Here is a 19,607-nt window from a genome sequence, read left to right as displayed (position 1 = left end):
GAGTTAGCTTTAGTTTATTTAAACATTCATCTGTCAGTGCCTGATAGATGTCCACATTTCAAACCTAATTCCCCTTTTAAAGACGCCATTATTCAGCTCAACATGTGGCTCTTGTTCTCTATTGAATGTATGTTTGTGTCTGATATTTCACAATAAAAACTTCCTTGAACACAGATGTGTACAAGATGTCACTGGAGTATTCTGTGTTTTTGTGTCATTGCGTATTTTTATATATGATATTATTAGTTATTTTTTTACAACTATCTCATTTCCATGTTGATTTTTAACTTATGTTAAAACGTTGAAACTTGGGGCTTTCTGCCAAACTTAGTGTTTCATTTGATGTTTCTGTGTATTTTGTGATGCATCAAATTTGTGGTTTCAAACTTTAATTGTAAATTAAACAAGATGATTTTTCCATATGCTGTAATTTGGATTTTTGGTAAACATATTCAGTCTCACATTACACCTGTAAATACTTCTGAACACTTGAATGATGCTGAAGATGATAGAAAACAGCAGCAATTAGCTTTTAATTCACCTGCTTAGAATCAAATTAGACCAAATTTTAGACTGAATGAATCTTGTTTTAATTAATCTTATTGATCTCTCGCACTTGAGCTGTAATCAGCTCTGAGCTAAGAGAGAAATTTACTTCCTGAAAGGAGTTAAAGGTCTTGGAGGAAGAAGACTTGGATGATGCACATTTCTCAGGAAACAGAGAAGGATCCCAAATATTCAGAGTCAGATATACGACCCTGCAGGTCAGAGATCATCTTTTTCTGGTCCGACTTTCAAACTCTTCCTGCATCAGATTGCACTGGAATGTGTTCAGTTTGTCTGAATATGGATCATATGCAGTCCAGAGCATTTGAGCTTGAGATTTCAGACTTTGGTTTTGACACCTTTTGTGAAGTCACTGTGGTCTTGTTGTAAGAACTTTATTCCTTTATTCCTGGGTTTGATTTAGTTTTTCTGTGTTACCTTTCACTGCCACTAGATGTCCTCAGTTACCTTTATTTTCCCTCTCCCTCAGCTGTCATTTCCACCTCCATTCTCTTCTTTCACAATAATTTATTTCATTTCATATGTCCTGCTATATTTACGTCTGTGTTGATAAAATGAACAATTGTTTTATAAAAGTTCTCCTTAACTCACGTCAGACTGTTTCCTCCTAAATGCGAAGTAAATATGTTTACTCACTAATAGTAATAATGTTAATTAGGGCTGGGCGAGTTAACTCGTTATTATCGTGTTAACGTCTTAATTATTTAATGCCGATAAATATTTTATCGCGCATTAATGCAGCTTTTATTTTGTAAAAGTCTGTTGCTCACAGGCTTTTATTTTGTAAAAGTCTGTTGCTCACAGGCTTTTATTTTGTAAAAGTCTGCTGCTGTCTGCTGCGGAACAGGAAAAGAAAGTAATCGGCGGATCCACCAAACATGGAGAAGGGTACGGAACTTTTACTCGGCCATTTTCATTTTAAAGTTCTTCCAGACGGCGGAGTGGACAGAACCAAAGTCATCTGTAAACACTGCCAAGTTGAATTGTCTTCTCAGCGTAGTAGTTCCAGTCTAAAATATCACTTAAAGGCAAAACACACAACTGATAGCAGCAAGTCATTCAAGGAAACAGACAGTGGAGCGAGGCTTCTACATAAAAACTACAGAAAGATGCTGATGTTAAAAGTGTGTTTGCACAACAAATGTTATGGCACTTTCATTCATATGGCAGCACATTTAAAATAAAGCTAAAAGCTATACGCTACTTTTGGATTCATTTTTGGATTTTGCGTACAAATCCGATTAATCAGGGAAATCATGTGATTAATTAGATTAAAAAATTTTAATCGTTGCCCAGCCCTAATGTTAATTTACAGTATTAAAGTATGACAGTATGAACAGTGATAGTGTGAGGATGCAAGGCAGAATACCAAAAGGCATCACAAAGAAACACAAAAGTTCATCACTGGATGGTTCTGGAACAAAGATTTGATGCTTCATTCTGTCATTCTGATACGGACCTGGTTGGCAATAAAAGGTTTCTGTGTTCGACCAAGTCAGTGTCAGCAGAGTTATTTTCCTGTATCATAGGCTGTTTGAAGACGACCATCCCCTCACGCCACATTTTCAAACAATTACAATGACCACAAAGATTTCTATTTCTATAAAGTAACTGTTCATTTTGTGAAATCGCTTTCTAAATCGATTTCTAAAGAGAATAGAAGGTGGAACTGAAAGCTATCTCACGCTCACCGTCGGAACCTTTCAGTGCGACACCCAGCGGAAGTAACACCGTGCTGCTACACGAACAGCTAGCAGTTAGCTTAGCTTCTGCATGGGCTCACACAAAAAAATGTTACTGGTTGTGCTGTCTGAGCTGAATATCTGAGTATGAGCAGCAACAATGTCTTCAGTTCAGCATCTGAGAGAGTTTATCAGCCAGCGACTAACTGCTGCTGCTGAAGAAATATTCTCAGAGTTTGAGAAAACCATCGTCCAGTACGAGGAGGAGATGGACCGTCAGCGCGGACTGCTGGATATCACCTGGAAACCCCGAATAATCTTACACAGAATAGGTAAGGAACACTGTGATGGGTAACAGTCGGTATCCTCAGTTCCCAAAGCACTAAAAAGTGTCATTAAAGGAAGAAACAAAGACTGGAACACCTTTTAATGAGTGTGTTGATGCATACATTTCTATGTTTGTTTATATTTTAGATATTTTTTAAATACAAAGAATATATGATTTCCTGTGTGATATAAGGTTTAAACACATTTGTTTTTAGAGGCACTGTTTTTATAGGTTTATTGGTTCTAATTTCATATTATTCATGTTGAGCCCCATTTTGAACCCCTTGTCCTGTCCAGCATTATGGCAGCAGAATTGTAATCTGAATACCTTTTATGCCAAACACATTTGCTATGCCAAGGGAAGCTTAATGAATGTAAAGCTCCCCTTGACGCCCATCAACTCCTTATTTATCTATTTATTTTTGTTACAATATTCAACATGTGATGGTGCCGAACCGGACCGGGGGACAGAGAGAGAGGGAGAGCGAAGAAGGAGAAAAAAAAAGGAACAGAAACATGAAGAGACAAAAATAGAAAACAATGAAAAATCAGACAACCAGCTGTTACACCTGTGAAAACAAAACTGAAGACAATCCATAGCTTTTGTGGGGAATCCAGCCTTAGAGGCACCAGGAGCACCTGTAAGCAGACAAGCAAACAAACACACAAACAAAAAAACACAAGCAGCAGCAATCTCATATAATACAACTGTAGATACCGATGACCTTAAACCACAGGACAACACAACAACTGCTTAGCGAGCATGCTACTGGGCTAATGAATGTGTGTGTATAATGTCTGTTCCAACATTTCTAACAGTGATGGAGGGAGGTAAGGGATATGGACTGATTGATCAGATTTCTGCTTATTTGCGCTACTTATCATTTATAAATGCTCGAGCGACCTCTAATTTGAACTTGATATCTCATTTAAATATATGAGCAAAATGCTTGTGTCGTAGTACCTGGTTCTGGTTAAAACTAAATAGTCTCAAAAGGGTTTTCCCGTCATCTGTTTAATACCCTATTGGTTCTGTTCCTTTGTCGTCCTAGACCTCCCACAGCAACATGTCTTTAAGGAAGAAGAAGAAGAAGAAGAAGAAGAAGAAGAAGTTGTCACTGATAGATATCACTATAACCAGAGGAGGAAGTGCAGTCTGAAGCAGGAGCCAGAGCTTCCAAAGATTAAAGAAGAACAGCAGGAACTCTGCCCCTGGCAGGAGGGAGAGCAGCTTCTACTGAAGGAGGAATTTGTTATGGTGACTTCACCTCATGAAGAAAGGGACTTCGGTGAACCAGAACTAAACTGCGACCACATTTACTCTCCTATCTCTCCATTATTTGAAAGTCAAAATCCAGAAGGAAAAAAGCATCCAGACTCTGGACCAATGCGAGATTTAGAGTTAAAGCCAAGGAGAAGACAACCCAGAAATAGAAGTCACAGTTACAGTGTTGACAACTCTCCTATGTCAGAGAGTCAGTTCGGTGCTGACGCATGTGGAAAGTCTATGAAATGTGAAGATTGTGGAAAAGCTTTTGGTGATAAGTTCAGTATGGAGAAACATCGCAGGAACCACACAGGTGTGAAGCCTTATACATGTGAAACATGTGGGAAAAGTTTCACTTATGATCACCATTTGACTATCCACAACAGAATCCACACAGGTGTTAGGCCATATGCTTGTAAAACATGTGGGAAAAGTTTCACTCAAAAATTTAATCTATTGAGCCACATGAGAACTCACACAGGTGAGAAGTTGCATGCTTGTAAAACATGCGGGAAAAGTTTCACTCGAAAAGGTAATCTATTGAGCCACATGAAAACTCACACAGGTGAGAAGATGCATTCTTGTAAAACATGTGGGAAAAGTTTCACTCGAAAAGGTAATCTATTGAGCCACATGAAAACTCACACAGGTGAGAAGTTGCATTCTTGTGAAACATGTGGGAAAAGTTTTACTCTAAAAGGTAATCTATTGAGCCACATTAGAATCCACACAGGTGAGAAGTTGCATTCTTGTGAAACATGTGGGAAAAGTTTTACTTTAAAAGGTAATCTATTGAGCCACATGAAAACTCATACAGGTGAGAAGTTGCATTCTTGCAAAATATGCGGGAAAAGTTTTGCTCATCATCGCCATTTGACTGTCCACAACAGAATTCACACAGGTGTTAGGCCATATGCTTGTAAAACATGTGGGAAAAGTTTCACTCTAAAAGGTAATCTATTGAGCCACATGGGAACTCACACCGGTGAGAAGTTGCATTCTTGTAAAATATGTGGGAAAAGTTTCACTCAAAAAGGTAATCTATTGAGCCACATGGGAACTCACACAGGTGAGAAGTTGCATTCTTGTGAAACATGTGGGAAAAGTTTCACTCAAAAAGGTAATCTATTGAGCCACATAAGAATCCACACAGGTGAGAAGTTGCATTCTTGCAAAATATGCGGGAAAAGTTTCACTCATGATCACCATTTGACTATCCACAACAGAATTCACACAGGTGTTAGGCCATATGCTTGCAAAACATGCGGGAAAAGTTTCACTCAAAAAGGTAATCTATTTAGCCACATGAGAATCCACACAGGTGAGAAGTTGCATTCTTGTGAAACATGTGGGAAAAGTTTTACTTTAAAAGGTAATCTATTGAGCCACATGAAAACTCATACAGGTGAGAAGTTGCATTCTTGCAAAATATGCGGGAAAAGTTTTGCTCATCATCGCCATTTGACTATCCACAACAGAATTCACACAGGTGTTAGGCCATATGCTTGTAAAGCATGTGGGAAACGTTTCACTCAAAAGGGTAATCTATTGAGCCACATGAGAATCCACACAGGTGAGAAGCCTTTTTCATGTCGAACTTGTGGAAAGAATTTTAGTCAAAGGAGCCATTTAATTGTTCACATGAGAGGTCACACACCAAGGATGTTGTATTCTTGAGGATGTTTTGGAAAGTTAAGATTTGACTAAGGTGTCCTCCCAATAGTCACTAAGCTTTAGCCATCGATAAAAATGTTATGCTAAAATTGGCTAAATTTTCATCGGTTGGTTAATTGTGGTGTTGGCTGGATGTCTGTGTTTTACCATAAACCTGCATATATGTATACTTTTATCTACTTTTACTAAATTAAAAGCATCAGAATATCTTAAATTTCCTCTTGCTCACTTTCACTTTCTTGTCCTCTTCTTTCTGGGTTCTTGTTTCTTAATTAGCTGCAAAGCGCCTTTAAGATCATTATATGATGCACCAATGCTCTCTGTGCTTAAAGCAGAGTGGTACTGTCATATAGAGAAAGTAATTAATATTGGTTCAATAAGTTGCTTAATTTCTGTTTTCTTAAAAGAAAAATGATGCTTGGGTCTGGAAAACAATCCAATTCCTCTGTGCATGCGAGAGTAAAATTGTTACTGCAGCTCAACCAAATAAAAATATAGTCTAGGGCAGCCCTAAATACAACTTCCCTTTTTAAATTGAATGAAATTCCCTTTTGAACTTTGTGAACAAAGTATTTAATAACCCTTCATGCTAAAAGATGGTTCTTCGTCCATGCAGACTAACATATTGCACCACCATGTTTTTATGCTAGCTCAAGTTGAACAAACCAGTTACTGCAGCACCGTAGTCAGTAAGAAGAAAAATACAAGAGGGTGTTTTATTTTTTTACTTTCACATCATTTTAAGAATAAAGTCATAGTGTGTTGAGAATAAAGTTTAAATGGTGTGAATAAACTCTTTATTAAATCATTAAGAAGGGTAACTACATGCTATCTGCCTATCTCTGACCATCTAAAGCAGGGATGTCCAACTCTGCGACGGCCCCTGTCCTGCAGGTTTTAAAAAACATCTGTTTTGGGGTTGTAATTACACAAACACTTTTTGATTGATGCTTTAAAATTATCTGAAGAAGACTGTCAAGCTCCCATATTAGAATTTAATTATATTATATTTGGTGTTATAACGATGGACAGGGAGTTATTGACCAACGGCTTTTATAGCCAAGCAACATATCCACAGATGTCGTTTCTTAAATATCAAACCGCTGTTCTTAATATTCATTAATGAGATGATTGATTTTAATAAGGCACTGAAACACAAAAAACAAGCAAGCCGTGTACAGTATAAAAGCATTAATTTACTGTTTTGTTATTAGAATGTTGTATTTGATTTAATTGATCTAATTTGTTTATGTCTCAAGGCCAACTGATTTTTGTGACCAGGGTTTTAAAGAAAGAAGCATACTTCTTTCTCCTTTCTCCTGCCTCATACATATAGTCCAGTAGGTGGCAGTAACTGCTCCTTTAAGCTGGTTGGCGAACCGGTAATTAAACCACAGAAGAAGATTTCCGCCGGAAGTAAACAAAGCTCTGATTGTGTCGGCTTTATTGAGCTGGATGCAGGGATATGGTGGTTGGGTTGTTGTATTTTAGGTCAGTGTTTTAATAGTTGACTTAACAATGTATTTAGTTGGTTTTTTGAGGGGTTTTTACCAGTGAGACAAGAACTGTAGGAAACTCCAGACTTTGAAGAAACGACCTTCCGCTATGAGGACCGTCACCTGGAAGCCTGAAATGCATTTACACACAACAGGTGAGTGAAACTCAGCTAAGTGGTGATACCTAAAATATTAAGTGATCTCTAAATTGTGTTTTCTCATAAATGTTATATTTGGGTATTTAGCAGAGGTCAAAGGCTCCTCTCCTGTATTCTACCACTTGTTTTCAGTTTAATTTAATTGATTTGTTGGTGATAATCTATGTTTATGTCTCGGTTTTGTTTGCTTCCTTCAAACTTTGGCAGTTTTGTGGTTTTAATTTAAAAAAATAAAATCACATTTCTTTTCAGTGAGCTCATAGACCACCTGCTTTTTAAAAAAAATCATTTTTATGAAAGCAGTTTTTCTCTTAAATCCAGAGCTGTGAATAAGGTTGAAAGAAGTCCCTCTCGTTAATTATTGTCTTATGAAAGCTGAGACTGCATCAAGACCAAACTGTGTAGATCAGGAAATTATTCTCACAGAAATGTCCATTTAGATCAAAGCATTATGAAGCCTGTTGTTGTCCCAGTCTGCAGGCTATTAAACGATGTTCAACCTTTGAGACCGTTCTGTCTCTAAAGTCTGTAAATGCATGAAAATATAAAAGTTTTCAATGGATGCAGCCTCCACATGCACTGCTAACTGAGCTAAAACTATGTTAGATAGTAAGACAGCTAATGTAGCGCACTAATGCACATTTATGTACACAGGCTATATTTCTATATTTTTATATTTCTATTTTATTTAAGAATCCTGTTATAATATTGTTGTTGCATGCTTGTTTTATCTTATCTTTTATTATATTTGGACATCCAGTGCGGGCAACAAAGCAAAGAATTTCATTGTACAGGGAAACACGTTTCTAACTGCACATATGATAATAAACCTTTGAATCTTGAATCTTGAAATGGAAGCAACGATGACCTACAAACATTAATTTGTTTACAATTCTTTCATTTATATCTATGAATAATTTCTAGAGAAGCGAGGTCACGTTACAGCGTGGACTCTGAAACCGTTCGTGGCTCAAAAACGACCTGCTCAGTCAGTAAAGAGCAGCTCAAACGAGCAGGAAGTTGCAAGCAAACGTTTGATAATCAGGATCCTGTAATTAACCAACCAAATGTTCCTTCGAGCTACTCAGCACACCGTGTCTCATAGCTGGGTTTGCACCGGTACCCACTGTTAGCTTAGTTACATTTTGGGGTTTTCAGTACGACAGTCTGAATAAATGGAGCTGTCCTATGATTTGTAAGAGCAGAACAACTTTAAATTTCCCACTTTGAGTGAGGTTCTGGTTCTGCAGAGTCCTCTAAATGGTTTAAACCTCCATTATTAGCATAAATGGGTTGTTTTCTGCCATCATCTTGATAACCCTTTTCCCTTGTGTTCTCTCAGACCTGCCACAGCAACGTGTCTGTAAGGAGGAGGTTCCTGCCGACCTGCAGGTCTGTAAGCAGAACCAGGAGGCACCAGAACCACCACAGATAAAAGAAGAACAGGAGGAACTCTCCGTCTGTCAGGAGGGAAATCGGCTTGTTGTGAAAGAGGAGACTGACACGGTGGTTCAGCTTAAGTCTGAAAGTGATGAAGTATTCAGAGAAAATGTTCAGAACAAAGAAGAAGCTGCTGGTCAGCTCAGTCTGCAGGACCCTGAGAGGAAATTCCTCGTTATAGGTACGTGAAACTTTAATGGTGTGACTTTGTGATCTACACAAAAAGAAAGAACTCAGACGTGTAAATTCCCACCACAGCCACCAAATGTTGAGCTGCTGTTTGCATAAAGTGCCAATAACTGTGAATATGTGCTGCAGCTGCCATCAAAGTAAGCGTAAAGGTGCCCTACATTCAAAAAGCACGTGGAAGTTTGGTCAGGTGTAAAGCACTGCTGATGGTAAAGCTCCAGCTGTTTTTGGGTAGATGGATGCAAATCATAGCAAATAAGAAGATCCACTGCTGAATGAAATACAAATATGATAACAGACATGTCAGAAGCCTTTCTAACTAAAAATAACCAAAAGACACTCTTAAATGAACCGGTTATCTCCGTCTCAGCTTGCTGACAAACACCACCTCCCACTTTGACATGGCCCCACACCAGAGTTAAGCCCCTCTGGCCAAATCCCCGGGCCCTAAGCCACAATGAGCCCCGATCTAACAAGACTCAGGCCCTGGAAGTGACAGCTGAGGAGCTGTTGGCCCTGGTGTCCACTCACATGCCCACTTTCACCCATCCTTACTATGGATGGCTTTGGAGGAAGGCCCCTGGTTTTTTCACATCAGTTTGTTCTAGAAGAACCCTAACAGGGCCTTAATTTCCAGAGCTTAAGCAGGGCTTGATCGAAGGCCCCTGAGGGCCACAGGTAGTGATGTTACCTCCAGCACCGAAGCTCCGAAGCACGCTTCAAACTCGACAGGGTAGTTATAGTGAAGCAGCTTCATGTGATGTCACTGATGACGTTTGAATGACTTCACTGCTTCATTCAGGCCGAGTCAGCTGACTGCTTCCAGCTGATGGGCGGAGCTTTGAACATTTGTGCGATTCAGTGTTTTCAAGATGGCCGAAGCCCCGGTTCATGTCCCGGTTCTACACGTATTATACATTACGAACAGCTCTCGTTTTTTGATATTCGGAGTTTTGTATTATTCTCTCATGGAGCAACCATCGAGGAAGCGTTCTAAAGTGTGGGAATATGTCGACCCAAACAGTTCCTGGTCACACCAGCCTCCTCTGTTCCCTGTGACAGAGGATTTTCCAAAGCTGGAGAAATTGCCTAAAAACAAAAAAGAAACCGTTTGAGTTCTTCTACTGTGCAAAAACTACTTTTCTTTAATAAAAACACCTGAAGTAACACAAGCACCCTCTTTATTACACCAAGCACACTCCCAAAGAAAATATGAATGACAAACCAGAACTTTTCACATTGTTTTTAAATTATTATTTCATGGGTAAATTACTCAATCTTTAATGAGGTACTACAAACCCATATGTACAACACACATACACACATAAGTGTTATTATCGTGTTATTATATGCATCACATTCGCAGGGCTTCATATGGTGCAACAATCGCTGCTGCCAGTAGATGTCACCCAAGGGAACTGAATGAAGCTTCGGGTAGTTAACCACTTTATGACACAATGCTTCAAAAAGCCTCATTTTGCCATCACTAGCCACAGGCCCAACAATGGTGCTTAAAGCAGACGGTGTTGGCTTTGTTATGAGGGGGTGGAAGGTGGGGTTTACCTGTGGGTTGACATGTGGAGGCTGAGTGCTTAAGAATTAAGAAGTGGGAGATTGTCACCCGAGAGTTTTCCACATAATGACGCAGTGTAGGTTTGCAAATGGTTGTAACTACAATATATTCCCTCAGATTTGAGCTCTTTTCCCGCATCCTTTTGTCCCCACCAGACCCTCGACAGCCACATGTCTGGAAGGAGGTTTTGGTGTTTGCTGGCCGGCGGCCCTGTGAGCAGGACATCAGTCCAAGTCTGGAGCAGGAGGAATCTGAGCCTCTACAAATCAAAGAGGAACCGGAGCCGCTCGGCCCCGGTCAGCAGGGAGGGCCGCTCGTACTGAAACAGGAGACTGATGCGGTGGCTCAGCGTGAGCCCAAATGCATAGAAATAAAGGTTTGTAGAGACGCTGTCGTCCAATCTGAGGAAGAGATCAACCGTCAACGCAGGCTGATGAAGATCATCAGGATTCCTGAATTAAAGTTACACAGAATAGGTATGTAACACTAAACTGGTCTTACATGTGCTGCTTTAGTTCATTAGCAGGACACTCAGAGTCATAAGCTGCAGCATGAGGACAGCTTTGTGGTCAGATAAAATGATAAAAAGAAGTGCTGGGACTCCTGCTGCTGCACACGGGCTGGTTCTGACGCCTGTAACAAAGAGTAATGAGCGACGCAGCTCCTGCTGGTAGAACTGGGTCAGCTGGAAACCAAAGCATCTACTATAGTTCGTTTGTGGCTCTCACTGCGCTCAGAATTCAGGCAAAGCATCCCTCTTGTTTGGTTGGCAGAATTCTCATTTGTTCCAGTCAGAGTTAATCTGAACCTGCTGCTGCTCTTAAATGGGATGGTGGCTGAATGTAATGGAATCAGATTCTTTACCTTTACAGTTGAGTCTTCTCCCAGACAGATGAACTCAGAGGTTGCAGGTTGTACTGATCATAAGGTGATCAGTTCATCTAAACTTCCCACGGATAATCTGTGGCTTCATCCGGTGTGTTGGCTCTTATTGTTCAGCATCAGCTGCTCTGGCTACAACAGAATGTATCCATCTTTTCACAACTGAAAGTTTATTTCTGCTCTGGAGCTCGTGTTGCAGCTGTTTCTGCTGACAGTCGAACGGAGCTTCGAGTGTAAACCTAAACCAGAGTAAAGGGTGTACAGATGCCTGTCTGTGTTTTGGATTCAGTGATCAAAAACAGATGATGAACAGGAACAGAAATAAGACTTTAGTTACATATTAAATTACACATCACTGTAACGCTCTTTTAACTGGACTTCCCACAAAGAGCATTAAACATCTGCAGCTCATCCAGAACGCTGCTGCTGGAGTTTTAACCCGGACTAAGAGATCTGAACACATCACAGCAGCTTTAAAATCTTTACTCTGGCTTCCAGTCAGTCACAGGATAGATTTTAAAAGCCTGCTGATGGTTTACAATCTGTGATCTGTTCAGAGAATATAAAGCCAGCAGAGCTCTTAGATCCAAGGACTCAGGTCAGCTGGTCCAGTCCAGAGTCCAGACTAAACATGGAGAAGCAGCATTTAGCTGTTATGCTGCAAACAAGTGGAACAAACTGCCAGTGGAGATTAAACTTTCACCAAATGGAGACATTTTTAAATCCAGGTTAAAAACATTTCTGTTCTCATGTGTCTATGCATGAAATCTGCACGATATCTTTGAACTTATCTGGACTGTTGCTTGTTTTTAAATTCATTTAAATGATTTTATTTGTTTCTCTTTATATTCTTTTATGTATTTTAATGCTTCTTCCACTCCCTCCTGCAATGCTTTTATTTTATGTAAAGCTCTTTGAACTGTTCTGTACATGAAATGTGCTATATAAATAAATTTGATTTGATTTGATTACATAATGTCAGTTTCCTCTCCTCGTATCGTGTAGCATCTTTTGTGAATTAATCCCAATTACCAAAGAATTTGTCCTTTTTCCACACAGACCTCCCACAGACGCGTATCAGGAAGCAGCGGCTCTGGAACCAGGAAGAACCGAAGACTCCGAAGATTAAAGAGGAACCGGAGGAACCGGAGGAACCGGAGGAACCGGAGGAACTCTTTCCCACACAGGAGGGAGAGCAGCTTGTACTGAAGCAGGAGACTGATTCAGTGTCAGCGACTTCCACTTATCAAGAAACGAACCACAGCGAAGCAGAAACAACTGGCGAGCTGCTGCTTTCCCCCAGCAAACAGCAAGACCCCGAAGCAGCTGGAGACGCACAACCGAAGCCAAAGGAAAGGCCGGACAGACACAACATGAACAGCTGTCCCACATCAGAGAGTCTCTGTGATACTGACACGGGGAAAAGATCCGTCAAGTGCGACATCTGTGGGAAAGCCTTTACCTTTCAGTCCCTGATGAAGAGGCATCTCAGAACCCACACCAGTGAGAAGTGCTACTCCTGTAAAGGATGTAGGAAAGGTTTCAAACGGAGGGACAGCTTACTGGTCCACATGAGAAGCCACACCAGTGAGAAGCCGTATTCCTGCAAACTGTGCAGCACGGCTTTCGTTTACAGGGCCGCCCTGAAGGTCCACATGACCATCCACATGGGGGAGGAGTCCTAATCTGCCAAACACGGGCAGAAGGTTTGATCATTATATTAGGGTTATTATTATTATTATTATTATTATAGGGAGCCTGAAATTCAATGAGAATCCCACAGCTGATGAAATATTCAGATGTCGTGATAAGTTCCTGTGATGTGCTTCACAGAGCCGGCCCAAGGCATATGCCAACTACGCGGTCGCTTAGGGCCCCCACGCCACAAGGGGGCCCCAGAGAGCACCAAGACGTTGTGATAAAAAAGTAAATATATACATGAAATTAAAATAATATTGAATAATTTAAACAAAATTGTATTACACCAGAAAATTTTTCTTTTAATTTTGACAAAATACTAATACTAGATTAATTTATGCCTCCTGTTGGCTGCTGCCACCGTTGGGCAAAATGATTTAAGTATTGTATTTATTATTTAAGTATTTCATTTTGATTACAACTTTATTTTTCTGTAAGATAATGTGAATGTCATTTGATTCTATTTTGTATTTGGATTTTGAACATTTTGCACACCATTGCACATCTGAAAGAAATTAAACTATTTAACGTGTTTACTATAAATGCAGTCTCCAGCCTGCTGATGTTACTTTCAAATAGTTAAATTAATGAGCCATACTTATACATCACTCTTTATGTAGAAGTTAATTAAACCATATTTATGAGTTTGCTATCCCTTTAAGGTTAAAAACAAGAATGACACCTGTATAATGTAAGATGATTACAAATAATGCTAATGATTGTGGGTCCGTTACACACATAAGAGTGTAGCCTGTGGAATAATGAGGCATCTGGAGCTGAGGTGATGATAGGGGGGCCCCAAATGAAATTCTGCTTAAGGCCCCATAAAGGCTTGGTCCGGCCCTGGTGCTTCACTTTGTCAAAGAAGCAAAGACATGAAGAGGCGAGTTCCATTCGTGAGCTGTCTTATCGTTTCTCGGCTACATAATGAATAAGTAATAAAAACAGCTTGAATTGAACGGTACTATTTAATTATCCCTAATAATAAACTGATTAGAATTACAGAGGAACTTTGAAAGAGAAAATATGCCAAAAGCCTGGGAAGTCTTGGGCATGTACAGAAGAGGATTGGATCAGAACGCCTTTAATGTCATTGCGTGAGGACATTCGATGACCCTTTTTTTTAGGTAGTGCAATTTCCCCTGTTATGTCCATAAGTACCATAAAAGTTCATAGGACTGAGGTATATTTGTCTAGGTAGCAAGACCATTTCCCTAACTTGTTTGTGCCTATAAATTCAGATATCAGATATCAATTTTAGGCAATATCTCTTTCGTCCACCAGATGGCAACACTGAACTAGTTAAAGTGTCAAACTGGGGAAGTTACATTGTGAAACCTTCAAAGCAAAACATTTGCCAGTTAATAATACACCTTAACCATTATTTATTTATTTTCCTATTATTGTTCCAGGATTCTATGAGATAAGTAAACACATAAGCGCTTAATGATAAGATTCATTCAATTTTCATTCTACAGAATGTAATTAAAATGTCAGCATATAAATCCAAGTCAAGTGTTTATTAAAGTTTTGGAAAATATGACTTAGAAAAGCATAACCAATTGTCAAACATGGTTAAGTGCAGCTTACTTATGTGATATTTCTCTCTTTTTTAAATATAATACTGCACCATTAACAATGAATGTGTCATTATACATTCTGCTGTTATTGTCAACATTATATAAAAGATTTAAATGGCCAGATTAAAAAATTCATAAAAAAATAAATTCAAGTTGTTTTCTGCAAACTCCACCACATTCTTGTACATGTCCCCAGCTACCTCTGTGGTGATTTCCAACTTATTTCCCTGCATCATGCCAGCTGCCTCTTTATTTGGAGCATCCCTTCTGCAACAATTAGCGCCACGCGCTTGCAAAGCTCATTTTGCCTAAAAAGGGTAAAAAGAGGGTGTAAATTTCAGTTCACCGGGTTTTCAGTAACCCGGTGGCTGCATCTACCCAAAAATGAATTGAACCCGTCAGCGGAACCAGCGGAAATGTCATTTTTCAGTCCCGCCACTAATTCGACTGCGACTGAAATCGAGACTCGTCAGACCAGGCAGCGTTTTTCCAATCTTCTACTGCCCGGTCCCAGTGAGCCTCAGTTTCCTGCTGACAGGAGCAGCACCCGCTGTGGTCTCCTGCTGCTGCAGCGCAGCTTCTTCTGCCTTCCACGTGTTGTGCGTTCAGAGATGGTTTTCAGCCCGTCTGGCACCAACAACCACGCCACGTTCAAAGTCACTTACAGTCCCCTCCAAAAGTATTGGAACAGCAAGGCAAATTCCGTTGTTTTTGTTGTTCACTGAAGACATTTGGGTTTAAGATCAAAAAGATGAGTGTGAGACAAGAGTTCAGAATGTCAGCTTTTATTTCCTGGTATTTACATCTAGATGTGTTAAACAACTCAGGACATACCACCCTTTGTTTGAACCCACACATTTTTCAAGTGAGCAAAACTATTGGAACATGTGACTGACAGGTGTTTCTTGTTGACCAGGTGTTGCCTTTAAGGTTGATTGTTCAAACATTAAATAGCTCTGCATGTTTAAACCTATAAAGACTGAATTTCTTGTTAAAGAGGATAAACCAACATGAAGACCAGAGAGCTGTCTATGGGAGAAAAGCAAGCCATTTTGAAGCTGAGAAAAGAAGGAAAATCAATCAGAGCCATTGGACAAACAGTGGGCATAGCAAGCACAACAATTTGGAATGTCCTGAAAAAGAAAGAAACTACTGGTGTACTGAGCAACAGACGTCGAACAGGTCGGCCAAGGAAAACAACAGAAGTTGATGACAGAAATATTGTGAGAGCTGTACAGAAAAACCCCAAAACATCAGTAAGTGACATCACCAACGACCTCCACAGTGCAGGGGTGAAGGTATCACAATCCACTGTTCGAAGAAGACTCCGAGAGCAGAAATATAGAGGCCATACAACAAGATGCAAACCACTCATCAGCAGTAAGAATCGGAAGGCCAGATTGAAATTTGCAAAGAAGTACAGAGATGAGCCGCAAAAGTTCTGGAACACAATCTTATGGACTGATGAGACCAAGATTAATCTCTACCAAAGTGATGGAAAGGCCAAAGTGTGGAGAAAGAAAGGAACTGCTTATGATCCGAAGCATACAAGCTCATCTGTGAAGCATGGATTAAGATTAAGATTAAGATTAAGATCCGCTTTATTGTCATGTATACATGCATACACACCAAATTTGTCCTCCGCTTTTAACCCATCCAGGTGGAGGTAATGTCATGGCTTGGGCATGCATGGCGGCTTCTGGAACAGGCTCATTAATATTTATTGATGATGTAACTGATGATGGTAGCAGCAGAATGAATTCCGAAGTGTACAGAAACATTTTGTCTGCCAATTTACGGAGAAATGCATCCAAACTAATCGGGAGGAATTTTATCATGCAGCAGGACAATGACCCAAAGTCAAGTTTATTTATATAGCGCATTTCAGACACAAGTGCAATTCAATGTGCTTTACATTAAAAAAGAATAGGAAGAATAAACATTAAAAAAAAAGAGAATTAAAAAACTTAAAACACCAAGGTAAAAACATTGAATAATTAGAATAAGAAAGATTAAAACATATCAAAGCACACTGCCAATAAAACAAAGGCCTTTATCAGGGGGAAAAAGTGGAAGGTTTTAGACTGGCCAAGTCAATCACCTGACCTTAACCCGATAGAGCATTTCACCTCCTGAAGAGGAGACTGAAGGGGGAAACCCCCCGAAACAAACAAGAACTGAAAGAAGCTGCGGTAAAAGCCTGGAATAGCATCACAAATGAAGAATGCAACAGTTTGGTGATGTCGATGGGTCGCAGGCTTGAGGCAGTTATTGCAATCAAGGGTTATGCCACCAAATATTAAATGTTATTTACTTTAAGATTATTTGTTCCTTTACTTTTGCTCACCTAAAAATGCTGTGGTGTAATACAAATGGTGATATATATCCTAAGTTGTTTAACGCATCTGGATGTAAATACCAGGAAATAAAAGCTGACATTCTGAACTCTTGTCTCATTCTCATCTTTTGATCTTAAACCCAAATGTCTTCAGTGAACAACAAAAACAAGGGAATTTGCCTTGCTGTTCCAATACTTTTGGAGGGGACTGTAAATCCCCTTTCTTCCCCAGAAAAAGGGCTGCAAAGTGTTGCTTGTTGTCCAAGGATTCTATTCATTCATTCTGATGTGATGTACATACAAATGTGAATGATTTAGATGGCAGAGGACATCATTTAGCTGAAAATGTGTGCGTCGTTCATACTGTTGGAAAGAGATTATGTTTAGGATGTAGAAAGTCTTTAAATGTATCTTCAACATTACTGAGTTTATGATAACCAGCAGTTAAACTAAGTTAGTTGTTTGATGATAAACTTCCTCACTGCAACTAATTAAATACTAATCTGACATCTTATAACCAGGCCGACACTTCCACAAAGGGAACTGAAGCTGTCGTCCTTGTGTTTGTAAAACATGCGGGAAAAGATTTAGTCAGAATGGTGGCTTAACATGAGGAGACGCACATGAGAAGCCTTATTCTTGTGATTACCTATCTGAGGAGTTCACACTACCACATGCTGATTTAAAATAAATAAATAATAAAAATAGTTGACTGAGCACCAGTTTGGTGACATGTCCTCTTCATGGCATCAGTCCACTGGTCCACTTGTTTGCTGTGTGAGTTTCTCATTGCCTTCATAGAACAGATGCTTTCATCTAGAGAAACTTATCACAACCACTCAATCGTTAGAGGAAAACTAAACTTCCTCATGGATTCATTTGTCATGAACACATTTCTGTTTGGCTTCTTTAAGACGTGCTGCTTTCAAAATGTCTCACAGTCACAGTGAAACATCACTTCATAGTAAAAAGCACCTGGAGGCGTCTGTGGTACAATAATATGATGGTATACAGGCTTTAAGCTCCATGGACACCTTTACCTTTAAATAGATCCTCTCAGAACACCTTAGATAAGTTCTGATAGTTCATTCAATACTACCTTAAATTATAGCCTATGTGTTGGTTCCTACTGTACATCTGCTTAGTCACTTGTGGGTGTACAGAATTCCTGGGCTTGAATTATTATCTTTACTTTCTAATAAGCGCTTTATCATTTATTAGAAACTTAAGATGTTAAAAAAATGGAATATTTTCCGTTAAATACAGAGAAGTTGAAATATAGAGATAAAAACCTATTTAAAGTAAATTGAAGCATACTGTTTGTGGGAATCAAAACAACATTCCTTCCAAAAAGTATGAACCGTTACAGTCGCAGTGCTGTTTTTAACCATTACTTCCTGATGCAGTGAAGCATTATGGGGCTTTAACCACTAAAGTTCACCAGAATAAGGGCTCTATCTCCACCAGTAAAGGCATAACATCAGACATTTTACTGCTAAACCTGTTGTGAGTTGTATTACATGCATAAAGCAGACATGATCGTGTGCAGAAAACTTAATTAAACTACTATTAATTAATTAAACTTAATAAATCTAAATATAGACTCAAAGAAAGTCAACAATCACGCCTTCAGTTGGACGCAGTTTCCTAACTTCACCACTAGAGGGCAGCAGAGGGGGGTCTTACATCTGAGCCTGAAATGGAAACTTCAGAAACACCTTCATGTATTGTTGATATTCTATTTTTGTGTTTGAGTATAAAGTCACTTCATACAGGTAAGTGTTTTAATTCACATACAAGCCTAGTTTGGTTGTTTATTAATGGAAATAATAAAGGAAATGATGGAAATGTTACTGCACTTAAATCTGTGATTTTAGACTTCAGGCGTCCTGATCAGGGTGACTGATGATGTGGGACACTGAGTTTTATCTGAAAGAGTTCAGAAGGTTTCCATTAACAGGTAATATTTACAGATTATTAATATCTTATGAACATGTAATATTTACAGTTTATTAACAGGTTATTAATGGATCCGCTCCTGTTTGTAACTTGTTTTTCAGTTGTTTTTTTATCTGTTTTGTTCTTCAGTTTTTAATTTATTTTCTGTATTCTAGGCCTTTTTTCTAATTAATTTAAATATTTTTGAATAAATTTGTTTATAATAAATGTTGTGTGATCAGTTAATATTTTCATTAAAGATCTTGCTTTATGGAAACTATCAACATGTATTTATTCTATAATCTCTGTCTTAGATTGAATTTGTCAGACATTATTTTTATTATTTATCACGTCTTATTTAATTTCTCATTGAAACTCGGTTGTTTAAATCAAAGCTGGGCTTTTTAATGCACGTGTTTGTCGTTGTTTCCTCCGTTTATTATCTGTGTTGTTGTTGTTTTCATGACTTCATCACGGCTGATTTCCCGGAACTTCTTTCCTTTGCATCATTTACAGTCAGCGCGGACCACCCTTTTAACCCCTCTGCCTCCCTACATCCGCGGGAGGAAACAGTTCCCGCATTTTAAGCATCTCGCTGCTCGATTCGGCGCAAAAACTGACCAGAACCAAACTTTTCCAGACAGAAACGCAATCAGTTGTATTTTCCACAGGCTCAGAGAGACCTACAACTCTGTTTTGTTTAGCACACAGATGGTATTTGGTGGGGGTGGGGGGGCTGTGACGTGTGCGGAAGGAGAAAAGCAGCCTGGTATTAAATGTGTGCGCAGCGCTGGATGC

At 39.3% G+C, this 19,607-nt stretch overlaps 3 protein-coding genes across 3 annotated transcripts in view; all 3 read left to right on the top strand.

Annotated features, from left to right (window-relative positions):
- LOC142398538 (uncharacterized) overlaps positions 1-197 on the top strand; it is a 9,842-nt gene extending 9,645 nt beyond the window's left edge. Inside the window, exon 2 of the mRNA XM_075482578.1 lies at positions 1-197. This exon is cut by the window's left edge and continues 1,606 nt beyond it. The gene's annotated coding sequence lies outside the window, so the exon portion shown is untranslated.
- A 2,090-nt stretch (positions 198-2,287) lies between these two features.
- On the top strand, positions 2,288-5,716 carry LOC142398499 (uncharacterized). Its single transcript, XM_075482534.1, has 2 exons — positions 2,288-2,581; positions 3,629-5,716. Exons 1-2 carry the CDS (start codon positions 2,410-2,412, stop codon positions 5,518-5,520), a joined length of 2,064 nt encoding a protein of 687 aa, XP_075338649.1. The 5' UTR covers positions 2,288-2,409; the 3' UTR covers positions 5,521-5,716.
- A 1,219-nt stretch (positions 5,717-6,935) lies between these two features.
- Positions 6,936-14,314, top strand: LOC142398529 (uncharacterized). Its single transcript, XM_075482568.1, has 4 exons — positions 6,936-7,168; positions 8,514-8,792; positions 10,529-10,849; positions 12,315-14,314. Exons 1-4 carry the CDS (start codon positions 7,123-7,125, stop codon positions 12,938-12,940), a joined length of 1,272 nt encoding a protein of 423 aa, XP_075338683.1. The 5' UTR covers positions 6,936-7,122; the 3' UTR covers positions 12,941-14,314.
- Positions 14,315-19,607: the final 5,293 nt, after the last annotated feature.

This window comes from Odontesthes bonariensis, chromosome 14, assembly GCF_027942865.1.
Source record: "Odontesthes bonariensis isolate fOdoBon6 chromosome 14, fOdoBon6.hap1, whole genome shotgun sequence".
Taxonomy (NCBI): Eukaryota; Metazoa; Chordata; class Actinopteri; order Atheriniformes; family Atherinopsidae; genus Odontesthes; species Odontesthes bonariensis.
Note: the sequence above shows the minus strand (reverse complement) of the source record. Positions and strands in the feature narration are given on the sequence as shown.

What these genes read in the sequence shown, in the direction of transcription:
- LOC142398499 (XM_075482534.1), top strand. Translation starts at nt 2,410, where the DNA reads ATGTCTTCAGTTCAGCATCTGAGAGAGTTTATCAGCCAGCGACTAACT. An exon ending in AATAATCTTACACAGAATAG is followed by an intron (nt 2,582 to 3,628) that starts GTAAGGAACACT and finishes TTGTCGTCCTAG; the next exon opens with ACCTCCCACAGCAACATGTC.
- LOC142398529 (XM_075482568.1), top strand. Translation starts at nt 7,123, where the DNA reads ATGAGGACCGTCACCTGGAAGCCTGAAATGCATTTACACACAACAG. An exon ending in GAGGAAATTCCTCGTTATAG is followed by an intron (nt 8,793 to 10,528) that starts GTACGTGAAACT and finishes TGTCCCCACCAG; the next exon opens with ACCCTCGACAGCCACATGTC. An exon ending in ATTAAAGTTACACAGAATAG is followed by an intron (nt 10,850 to 12,314) that starts GTATGTAACACT and finishes TTTTCCACACAG; the next exon opens with ACCTCCCACAGACGCGTATC.